The 12,399-nt window shown below is 35.3% G+C and overlaps 1 protein-coding gene across 1 annotated transcript in view; it reads left to right on the top strand.

Moving 5' to 3' along the window:
• The first annotated feature begins 282 nt into the window (after positions 1-282).
• Positions 283-12,399, top strand: part of LOC149785771 (dynein axonemal intermediate chain 7-like) — a 101,674-nt gene continuing 89,557 nt past the window's right edge. The window contains exon 1 of the mRNA XM_089979673.1: positions 283-358. Coding sequence (XP_089835799.1) covers positions 356-358 — 3 coding nt within the window. The 5' untranslated portion in view covers positions 283-355. The remainder of the gene's footprint in view (positions 359-12,399) is intronic.

Raw genomic sequence — 12,399 nt, 5'->3', positions numbered from 1 at the left:
CGTCGTAGTCGACTCGCTCGGTATAGGTTCATTGTTTTTCTGCACACCTGCCAATTGAACAGCGTCTTTATCTAACATTGTTTATGAGATTCGTGGTTGTTTTTGTCCATTATGTCGTGACATGGACAATCTCGAAATATGATATTTTTCCGTGCTATATATTTTATTTTGTCATGGCACATTGTGGTTTGCACACGATTATATTTATTTGCAAGATATTACATATACGTTTGTCTGTATGTCAAATTACTATGTCGTAATATTTTAACGAGAACCAGCTGAGGCAGGTCGCTACACTGGTTGCTACTGAAAACAATTACAAGATCCAACATAGCTCGTGGAAGCAAAATTCATCATGGTAAGTGCGAAATAACACGATATCTGTTTCTTTTTGTTTTCTGGTTTTATACGTTAGAGTTAAGCTGCTATAGGATATATACACATAATGTTCCCTGTTTGGTTAATGTAATGCTGTTAAGAATAAACACACTGACTAGCTTGTTACTGAGTAGAATATAAAATTAAGTCATATATGTCGTGTAATACCGATTATTTAGCAATCAGTGTTATTTTTAAGCATCTGATTACACATACCTTTAAATAGCGATTATTCGGTTTAGTTCGCTGCTTTGTCTAACAGTATTCAAATGAAAGACCATTATATAACCATATCAGGAAATAAATCAGACGAAATCAGTGTTAAAAGTACATGCAAAGTTTTACACGAGGCCAACCAAACAGTGTGATCCCAACCAAAAGGTGTGATCCAGGCGAAATGGATTCAATATCGCGCTCTATGACGTCCCAAGGAAAGCGCCGCATACTGGAATAAAAGCGTACTAACCCTTTCACTGATAATGATTAGAACCAACGTTCGCTTTTTGTGACCCAGTTTAGTGCCTGGTAACCTATGTAAAACACCATATCGATTACCAGTTTTTGTCTGGAAGTTTTGTGATGACAACAAAGACACAGATCAATAATCAATCAGAAATGAGCAGGCTTTGGTAAAACGACATTGGTATTATATATATATATATATATATATATATATATATATATATATATATATATATATATATATATATATATATACAGTGGAGCCTCGTTAATCCGGACACATTCGTTCCCAGCGAATATGTCCGGATTAACGAGTTTTCCGGATAATTGAATCATGCACATTTTTTATTTTACGATATCATCACACCGTATATATGTACATGTATATGCTAGCTTTAAATGTAATGTACTGTATATTCAATAATGGCTGAAATAAATTAATGAATACATCTATTAATTTGTGTTTATTTCACATTATTATAACATGTGCTTGTACGTACATATACAGTAAATAGAAGTTTAGACAATGAACACATCGAACACATCACACTATGTTCATGTACATGTATGTACTGTACATACATTTATTATGTCAATTTCCTGAAGAAGACTGTAACCTTTGTTTGCCTGGATTCTTTGAAGCCCTATACTGTCCACAGCTTAAAAATGTCAACTGTATTTGTACAGCAAACAATAAAGTGTGATTGTTACATACAATTGGTAAACAACAAAGAGGCTTAATGACACTTTTAATTTATTTACCATATGTTGTGTCAAAAAGCGTGGACGATTTGATCCCAGCGTGTTTATTTAATTATTAACACCCCCGTCGGCGACTAGCTAAAACAGACATTGTTTATACAATCGCTGGTTACAATATGGTCACGCTACTTAGTTATTGATAGTGGCCATAGATTCTCAAGGGCTTCACTACTGTGTTTTATGTATTATTCTTCTGATTGTATTTTCACATACGATTTTTCGAATTTTCTTATTTTTGGACAGATTATTTCCGGATTATCGAGACAAATTTTAATGTAATTTTACACTTTGGTCCCCGATTTTGATTTCCGGGTCCGGAACGCGGATTTCTTGATTAACGGAGCAAATTAACGTTTAGGAATTCCGTTCCCGTTGAATTATGTCCGGATAAAGAGGTTTCCGGATAAACGGAGTCCGGATTAACGAGGCTCCACTATATATATATATATATATATATATATATATATATATATATATATATATATATATATATATATATATATGCTCGATGTAATGGTTTAAGACATGTTATAGAAACTATTTAACGCAGGGTTATAACAGAAAAAGTGTCATAATTGTTAAAAACTGTGATATTTATATTTAAACTATATCAATATATGTAAAAGATTTCCAGTAGTGCATCGATACGGTGTCTCTTTTAATCGGTCTCTGAATGATTTTTGTAGTTATTCCATTTGCTCCCAATACAAGGCAAAATTGGGATGAGCGATTATAGAACGTACATAAATATCTTGACCATTTCCTGTTTTTCATACGAAGGCCAGTCTGTATTGGTACGATTTGTCTGCCTAGAGTGATCTTTCCTTGAAAAGATAGCGTGGAAACGTATTATCTTGCGAAACATAGTTCGAGTTCGAGACGTAGATACTGCCTGATGCTAATGTACAGCAATTTACAGAACATTTTAAAATTACAAGATGAGCAAGAAATACAGGAAATTCCTTGAGGGTTCCCATCTAATTTGTAATTGTGTAGTTTCTGAGCAGCATCAGCAACATAAACATCGTGAAATAAATACTTGAATACTACTTAATTACGAAATGGAGATAAATTACGAGGAACAAATGCTGATTAGGCAAATAATACAGTAATGCATATATTGTCATCTCTTTCGAAAAAGTACCTCTAGACTTTATAAAAATCGTGAAACAAATACTTGAATACTACTTAATTACAAATTGGAGTTAAACCACGAGGAACAAATGTTGATTAGGCAAATAATACATTAATGCATATATTGGCATCTCTTTCGAAAAAAGTACCTGAAGACTTTCCTTTATCTTTTCTTAAAAGTATAAAAAGTATACTCGGTTTGTAAATTTGTGCAACTGCCCATCCTAATACACCAACATAGTCGTCATTTGGCGAGGGAGCTAGTCCCCCCACCAATAAAAAAAAACAAACAAACAAACAAAACAAATGAAACGTGAATTGGAACGTTACCAAGAATACGTTTTCTGTACAGTTAATTAAACCACAGATGAATGAACAGTTTGCTCATTAACCAACGGTATATTAGCATACCATTCACTCCTTTTGTAGTTGTAACAGGGGACTGAAACTTATACAAACAGGTATTAAAATATGTAATGATGTTATTTTTTTTTTCAGTACTGTTTCCGCTTATCGATTTTCTTCCATTTTAATCTGAGTAGTGACTCAGATTTGGAGATAATTTGATACCATGTGATTTCAGTGTTGTAGATTTATTTTCAAACATAAATTGGATTTTAAAAAAATATATACCAACATCTACAGAATGGATTTCATTTCATGCTGGTGCAATTTAAAGTGACGTTTAGAGTTTTATTTCAAAATAAGAACGAGAAACAAATAGATAAACACTAACACAACCAAAATGTCACTATTAAATAGCCGCAGTATATATGTACACTAACGTTCCTTTGATGATAGTTTGATCGTCGGTGCTGAAGCAGTGACTGGTTTCATATTGACAAGGGTCTGACATATGTTCAAAAAAGGCTTGGATACCAATCCCCGTAATTCCATCCCTAACATTCAATTACCATAATGAGTTGTAACTTGAACTTGCGTCATGTACATGTGATACAAATAGGCAAATCACAGAAGAAAATACAGCGAGTACTGACTGATATATTGCGTATACCCTTGCAGATTTTATCCGTATAGTACAAAGGCACTCGTTTCTATTAACATTATAAAGGTAAACTTCTGACAATAGCGACTACTCTTCTACCAATTAACATTCGGTAACCAACTAGTCCGGTTCTAAACCTGACCTATTGACGATTCCTTTATCATTTTTTAAAACTGCCTACGGAACCACTCATGACGCCACCACACAGGAGTCTGACGTTGTATCAATAAAGGATAAGTGATTTCATGTTGTCAGAGATTACGCCGTACTTTATTGATAAAACGTCAGACTCCTGTGGTCACCATGACGTGGACATTCCCAAATTTGTCCACACTGTATTGGCCACAATTAGAGCACACACCTGTGTAGTCCGATAAATGAACCCTACAAATCCTTGTTGATACGGATGGACGATCACACCTGAAAATCAATATCATCACGGGTGAAGGGCTGATATATCGGCCTAACAACTGTTCTGCTTCGCATCTTGTCTACTTGCATCGAGCGTGACTCGAATTCGCTTCCGGTATTCACTCAGTGAATAGGATACAGACATTCTTTATTTGTTCTAAATTTCATAAAGAAAGGGATATATTTCTAAAACCATTCTATTAGCGCAAACCATCATTGGGAAAGTTACATCTTATTTGCCACCAAATATCGCATTTTTTTTCCATCCAAAATCTTGCCAAATTTGTTACCGTGATAATTAAAACATTATCATAAACTTTCTGCTATCTGTGGAAGCGTAAATTTCCCGTGCTTCAGAACAATTTTTGGGGAGGGTCTCTACACTCCATCAGAGACATTGTGCTCTACCAAAACAATGTTACAATTATGTACCAAATGCTGTCACATTACTTCCGAATGTGTGGCCTAGTGGTTAGAGCGTCCGCCTCGGATGCGGGAGGTCGTGGGTTCGATCCCGGCAGAGTCATACCAAAGACTTATACAAATGGTACTAACAGCTGCCTCGCTTGGCGCTCAGCATTAAGAGGTTAGTTTTAGGACTGGTCGGCCTGGTGTCAGGATAATGTGACTGGGTGGGACATCATGCTACATGTCTGCGGCATGATGCCCCAGTGCTAGACATCAGTATAAACTGTCACACTGCAGACATCGTAGCGATATGACTGAAAAATTGTTAAAGCTAAGTTATAAATCAAAATCACACACACACATGCACACACTTCCGAATATTTGGTCTTGCTTTGGTTTTAAATGTTGACCTATGATGTGATTTTTATCTCCATATGTTAGTGACGTCGCCTTACAATACTGTAGCAGTTGTGGTGTTCTCATATACCACCTATGTATGACTTGATATTTATTTTTATTAATAGAAGTTTTGTCCTATTCTTTTATGTACGTTGAGTCCTGATTGGCTGTAAGAGCTGACACGTATCTGTTTCATTCGGACTAATTCGGTTATTTTTGTGAGGCAAAAACAAGATCCTTAGTGTTGACCTGGAAGTTGCGAATATAATATATTCCAATCAAGAGTAAACAATAATCACCAATCATAATTGAATGTATGCTATTTCGTTCTTGCCATACGCGAGGCAAGTAGACAAGACAGGAAGTCTAGCATACATTTTCAGAGAAAGTGGCCAATAAACAATAATTATGATTGGCTGAATGTATCAGCAGTATAAGAAAATTAGAACGAAATATGCCAGGGCAAGGATTTCAAACCATGCTATATAGTCGCTTATTCCGTGCACAGACACTTGATCATGTCAATAGAAAGTTATAAATTTATAATAACACCCTCCTCTACTCCCAATTTAAACAAGGTAATCTAGGTAAATAACCCTCGCGGTTCAAAATCTGACCCCTCGAAAACTCTGTGCCAATTTTCCAATACAATCTGCGAATTGAGTCACTCATAACTTATACCACCATAAAGATGTCATTTCAAAACTTTCATGGTGTACGATTTCAAGTACCAAACTTTCACTCGAGGTTTCTGTGTTGCTATGTACTGTATATAATAATAAAAGCGAAGACAATTCTTCCATTTCTCCTGTGGGACCTCTCCAATGGCCTAGCGGTTAGAGCGTCCGCCTCGGATACCGGAGGTTGCGTGTTTGAACTACGGCCAAGTCATGCCAAAGACATGGTACTAGCAGCTGCTTTGCTTGGCGCAAGGACTGGTCGGCCTGGTGTCAGGATAATGTGACTTGGTGGGATATGATGCTACTTATCTGCGCCATGATTCCCTAGTGCTAGACAAAAATATAAACTGTCACACTTGTTATGTATATTTGATTCAATTTCTGTTTGATTTTATTTAATTGTCCGTTTGTAAGTTTAAAAAATAATTATTTTTAATTTCATTATATCTCAATGTAATGTAATTGTGTTAACTAGTAAAAAATTTTCCAGAAAATTCGGTTTGACCTGAATCTTTTCGTAAATACCTAATAATAGAAACACTTTCTAGTTTTGACTCAGTTCCCGACCTTGATTCAGAAATCACTGAGACAAGTAAACAACTTTTATTTTTATTTTATTCTCGGAGTAAAATTGTTGGTTTTTGTCAAGGTCATACTGGGAGTGCGTGATTTTATTATGTAAACAGCATCTATTTCGCAATTCTGGGTTTTCCGAGAATGCGCATTATTCAGGTTTTATACCAATGTCTATAGATAAATTAATTAGTTGGGCTTTTACACTGGAAAGTGTGTGATTGTGACAGTATCGAGTTATATTTTAATTTTTATTCAAATTATTTGGATTCTAAAAGATTAATTCTTTTTCCTGGAAATATTTGAATGTTCATACAGAATTCTTGGACAAATACATTTCTCTAAATTTTATTTGGAAATTCAAACACCGGAATATTATTGTTTGTGAATCACAAAGAACTGTAGACAATATCACAATACTGACTACAGTATAATTCATTGCCTTCCGTTTTGGATTTTTCGTCGGGACTCGAACTCAAATTTCGTTAGAACTATTCATTACTAGGACTTCTAAAATTTAATTTATAGATTATTCTTGGATTATATTTGGATTTGATTCTTAAAACCGCAAGTTCTTATATTATTTTTTTTTCTTCATTTTTACAGTGCTTTTTTCCAGGGAAATAAATTATTTGTTATATTTTACAAAGCTTTTTGTTTTCACTCTTTCTTTTGTTAATGTTTATTTGAGCCTAAACAAGTAACATAAGACACTGCAGACATCGTAACGATATGACTGATTTTTTTTAAAAAAGCTACGTCAAAAAATTGAAATCACACACATACACACACACACCATTTCTCCTGTGACCTATTTAAGAATCGATACTGATATATCATGCTACACTTCACTTAGTGTAGTACCGATGTTAAGTTCAGAGATTTGATTTTTCGGGCCTACATAAATTTGACTCACTATTCCACGTTTAGAGAATGCCAGCATGTTACCGCTGGACATGCACTGGATGAAATATTGTTCTCTCACTGTTAGACAGAAAATGACATAATGTGCCTACTGAAAACCCATTTTTCACTCGACAAATGAGAGGGCAGTATTCCATTCCTATGACACTAATTCATGAGAAGGAAAGTCTTCTGACATTTATCTGTCATGGCACGAACTAAGCAAAACACTGGGCGTAAATCCACCGTCTAGAAAAGTTACCAAACACTTTCGGAGGAAACATCCAGCGTATTTTAATGGCCAATTGACTAATAGAGTGATAGAGGAAATAATAATATAAACCATATAACGCTGTGAGGAACTTTCATCGTATGCAAATTACTTACAACAGACGCAGTTGAAAGAAGAAAGAGGGACCACATCTTCGCAAGCCAACTTTGGCTAGCAAAGATGGAGGGACCCTTCCTGTAATGTTCTTACTGAGAAGATAAACAAGAGATAAATATGTTTGATATACCCTTAGAAAGAAAAGCGTCAATGGCGGCGGTCATGGTGGCCTTAGAGCTGGGAAACATGGATTTTCTAAATCTAGCTAAGGCATTAAAAGGGAGAGGATATAGAGACCATATCCTAAGACCGAAGGGAAACAACCGATATTGCCATATGGAGAAATGGTTATAGGAAGAGAAACTGTCAACGCAAACAAATCATCACCCATTCTAAAGAAAATTAAGAAAAAGACAGAAGAATTACATATTGCGGAACTACCATACGAGATATCCCTAACAGGTACTGTAGAACGTTTCGAAAACAAGTTAGTGATCAAGGTCACGAATGCTAGAATAGGCACCCACCTCCTAAGCCAAATCAAGAACGGGATAAGGATACTAGAAATTAAAAAGGAAGAGTTTACAAAAATTAAACCAGTCTTCTTTCTTAATAAATTTATAGTCAAGACATGGTACAAGGGCTGTATTTATTACAGAAACAAAGAACAACTAACTGTGGAGGCAAAGATGGCACTCGGCAAGGAAGCAATTAAATTTAAAGTTGCAAGGAGGACACATAATAAAAAAAAAAACACAAAAACAGCAGAAGCAACAGCAACAAGAAGATCAACAACTGGTGCAAGCAATAAACAAGAATAAACCACAACCTATTATAGAATGAGCGACAACATCGGCAAAGAGACGAAAGCAAAAGGACAAAAAATGAAATCGGGAAGGAAAATCACAAATGCGCTGAAACAGAAGAAAGTACAATCACAAGACACGGAGGAAAGAGGGAAAAATGGAAAGGGACTGAAGAAGAACAGACGGAAGAAGGAAGAAGCAGAGAAAACAGACACTTACAGACATGATTATTACAAATTGAACTTCGATGAGGAGATAGAGGATTCCTTCTATGAATGTCGCGACATATCCATGGAGATGAGGCCAATTTGAATCCACCGAGAACGTAAAGGACATTTTGTTTACCATAAAAATGGACACAAAAAAAATATGAAAGGACAAAAAATTGCACTAATGGACGTCTGTAAAATTAAAAAGAGGAAAGAGAGTTTGCATTCACGCATACATCATAATAATGGTACAGAAAACCGTGACAGTTTGAAAAAAGACCAACTAAAAAGATATAAACTGTAAACAAAAAAGAGCGACAACCAACGCTCTAGACCTCTGGGCAAAGATTGCTTATTAATCTTCTTGAAGGAGTCAGAGAGGGAAACCCGCCTAACAAACAACTGTTTGGAGGGAGGGGAGTACTGAACTTTGACCCCAAGACAACAAGCTTGGCCAGGTAGGAATATGTAAAGAACCTCCACAAAATTACTGACTCGTTAAATTAATGCCATAACATGGGGGGGGGGGGGCATCTCGAAAGTTCTAACCAGCTATGTACGCTGGGGCGACTAAGAGTTTCCCACAAACAAGATCGTGGCTACGTCCAACGTGAATTATTATATAGCACATATATTTCTCATTGGTAAACTGTAAGCAACGATTCGAACCGCACTGGTTGCATCGTGTCTTGTCGTTTCAACATTGTTTGGAAGACAACAACATCGGTCTACTTCTTAGTGAATGCGGCAATGAATGCTTACATATTTTAAAATATTAATACTCAAAATAAAAAAACCCAAAAAAATTATTTTCTTTCAGGGGCATTAGGAAAATAAAATATCTTAATATCTTTTTTTTTCAACTAATCTGTTCAATTACTATTTTGTACGTCATGCATGGAAGTCATGGCCAGTATGTCGCTTGCATAGATGTTAAGATATCACTGAAACGACCACGATCTGGACACATTCATCCTGAGGTAGTTTCTTTTTTTACGGTGTTTTGGATTGGATATTAATTTTTGAAAGGGAAGTTAGATAGAATCCAGTAAACGTACTCCTATACTAATATGCGGACACGATGGACTAAGGTTTAGATAAAACAGGCGTCAAAATAACTTTACGGCAGCTATATATTATAAAAGAACATGTTGCTGACTCAATGGAACACTGATCTACTTAAGGGACAAACGATTTAATGTTCTGGGCGGGGGACATTTCATGCCTCCAAATGATTCGTACACTGATTTGTAGAATAAAAGATAGATAGATAAGGACAGCCAAATATGTTAATATATTCCTGGATGGAAAGACCACACACACACACACACACACATCCAGCGATGAACAGGTCGGGTCCTAAGGCACATGGCGGGCGCATAGAGGTGGGAAATATACGCCGACTGTTTCGACATTGCGATAAATTCGATAAATCAGGGCATGCCTGTAGTGATACTGACCATCCATTAGAAGCAGTACAGGTTTGAGGGCTGTTCTATTGGACTAAGCCATTTGGACCCGTTCTTTATATTTGAACGGATCATTAATGATAATTTTGCTCCGTTGGCACAGAAGAGCAACGTTTATTGAAGTCTGAAGGTAGCAGTTAGAAAGTGTCCATTTGATGAAATTTAATAACCTTAAGTGAAGTATCGTTTGAGTAATTTCATTAGTCAATTCGTAGCAAATTAAACAATGATTTCTGTTCATCAAGATAAATTGGTATCAGACCACGAATTTTTCTTTCCCTTCTGTGTTTTATATAACCGTTATTTTTTATAAGTATATTATTTTATACTGTTTAATAAGAATGGCGAAATTTTAATTGGAACATATGTCCTCGACTTTCTTAACCCAAAGAGGACCCAAGGCTTGGGTATGCAAGTGGTTTTGTACGTTTGTAAGAGAACTTTCCTGAGATTGCCTAGTCAGGGAAGATTATTTTGACTAGACGATAGATCTTTAAATGATTTTCTACCCTAAACGGAAGATTATTTTAGGCTGTAAACTTGGAGAACAGTGTTTATGTATCCACATTTGATGCACATTCTGGAAACGTATTTCAGTGATGATTTATATGTTGTCGCGTTTAATATGCGTTAATATGTTGCATGATGTGCGTATAGCTGATTTTAAATTCAGCTTTACGGAAAGGGCAGAATGCATATTTATGTCATTTAAACTTGATTCCAGTAATGCAATTCCCGTTTCCATCTATCACTGAATTTCATTGTGATATTTAAGTTGCTTAAGTTTTTTGGCGTTTTAGCATTGGGATATAGATATTTTGAAAAACTTAAAACACCTACGCCACACCAACCTTTTTAAAAAAATACTGATTGTGTTCTTTAGTAATCCAAACATTTAGTAAACCAACCAATTAATCAACTTATTCCCTTCGAAATTACTTATGAACACATAGTATAATCCATGTCAACAAACTTAAAACATTGAAGCCAGCCTACCCTGCTGACATAATCAAAAGCATGTTCATTGCTTCATGCTTCTTGAAATAGAAACTAAATCAACTTCCCCTGCTTAAGCCAGTTTATAAAGATCTAACATTAGGCTGGGGAGGATATTATGTCCAATCTTTCATTTTGCTGGGTGGGGTGGGGGTGTATGTGTGTATCTATACCAGCGATGAAGACCTATTTAATATTTATGAGGTACTGCATCACAGTGTGGTGGTATGGTGACTTTTGCTGTATAAATTTGGCATGTCCTGAAGTGGTCTTGGTATTACTATTAGTCTACTGAAGAGAATCCAAATTAATCCAATAATTCCTTTTTTTCACAATACCAGGCCGAAACTGAAAAGAGATAGCAAATGCTTATTTTACCTCAATGGTCATTAAGATGCAGGTTAATGAATGAATGAGGTTCCAGATATATCTTTGTTATAGTATATGTAATAATTTGCAGGTGAAATAAGTAACAGGGAACACCAGCTATTTGAAAATTTTCAATGCTGCTAGAGGGGGATGTTTAATCATGAGTGACGTAATAGTGCACACTGTGGTCGAGCGGCAAAGCAGTAAGCTATAAAATATCACTAGAACAAAATGAATAGCATTTTGTCAATTAGAGCTTTCTTTTCCAAAGTGGCCAAGCATCTGTTGAGGAAGCTTCCTCTTGCAAACAGACTTCTGTCAAATTTAGGGTGTCTTAATGCAATGAAGAGAAACAAACGTCAACGTAAATCTGTGGTAGAAATCCGATCAAGTTTAGGGTGTCTTAATCCAATGGAGAGAAACAAACGTCAGTGTGAATCTGTGGTAGAAATTCAAGCAAGTTTAGGTTTTCTTTATCTCTTGAAGACGAACATATGTATGTGTGGTAATAATACAAGCAAGTTTAGAGTTTTTCTTTTGACATTGCTTTTTATATCTGAATTCAGAGCATTTATCAGTTATTATAAGTCGTTAAATCTTCCATGTATTAATTTATAATTGCTTTACATACTTGACAAAAATCCTTTATTTTGCTTTATTTTTGAAAAAGAAATTCAATTTAGTTATAAATTAGTATTTTTTTAATACATAAAACACGGCTCTGTGGCTGAAGCTAAGCTTCATATTGAGACTAAATAAACGATAAAAAGGTATAAATTTAAAATAATTGCCTTTTTTTTTGAATGTTCAATAAAATGTTTTGAATTCCTTCAAAATATAAAATTATATGAATTGTTGTACATTGTTGATGAGGTATATATAAGGCATTAGTGTTGTCAGGTTTGTTGTTTCTGTAGTATGTGAAAAATGAGAGAGAGAGAGAGAGATGAATCCTTCTCTTTAAGATCACCAGTATGCGAGGCTAAGACCACGATTATATTCCTAAAGTGTTATATACAATATGTACAAGCTTATAAGAAAGGACAAACTGCAAACAACAATGATTCTGATCTGCCAAAATATAATGCACATGCAGATCAGGGTCT

This window comes from Sinohyriopsis cumingii, chromosome 13, assembly GCF_028554795.1.
Source record: "Sinohyriopsis cumingii isolate HCF-2022 chromosome 13, ASM2855479v2, whole genome shotgun sequence".
Classification (NCBI taxonomy): Eukaryota; Metazoa; Mollusca; class Bivalvia; order Unionida; family Unionidae; genus Sinohyriopsis; species Sinohyriopsis cumingii.
Note: the sequence above shows the minus strand (reverse complement) of the source record. Positions and strands in the feature narration are given on the sequence as shown.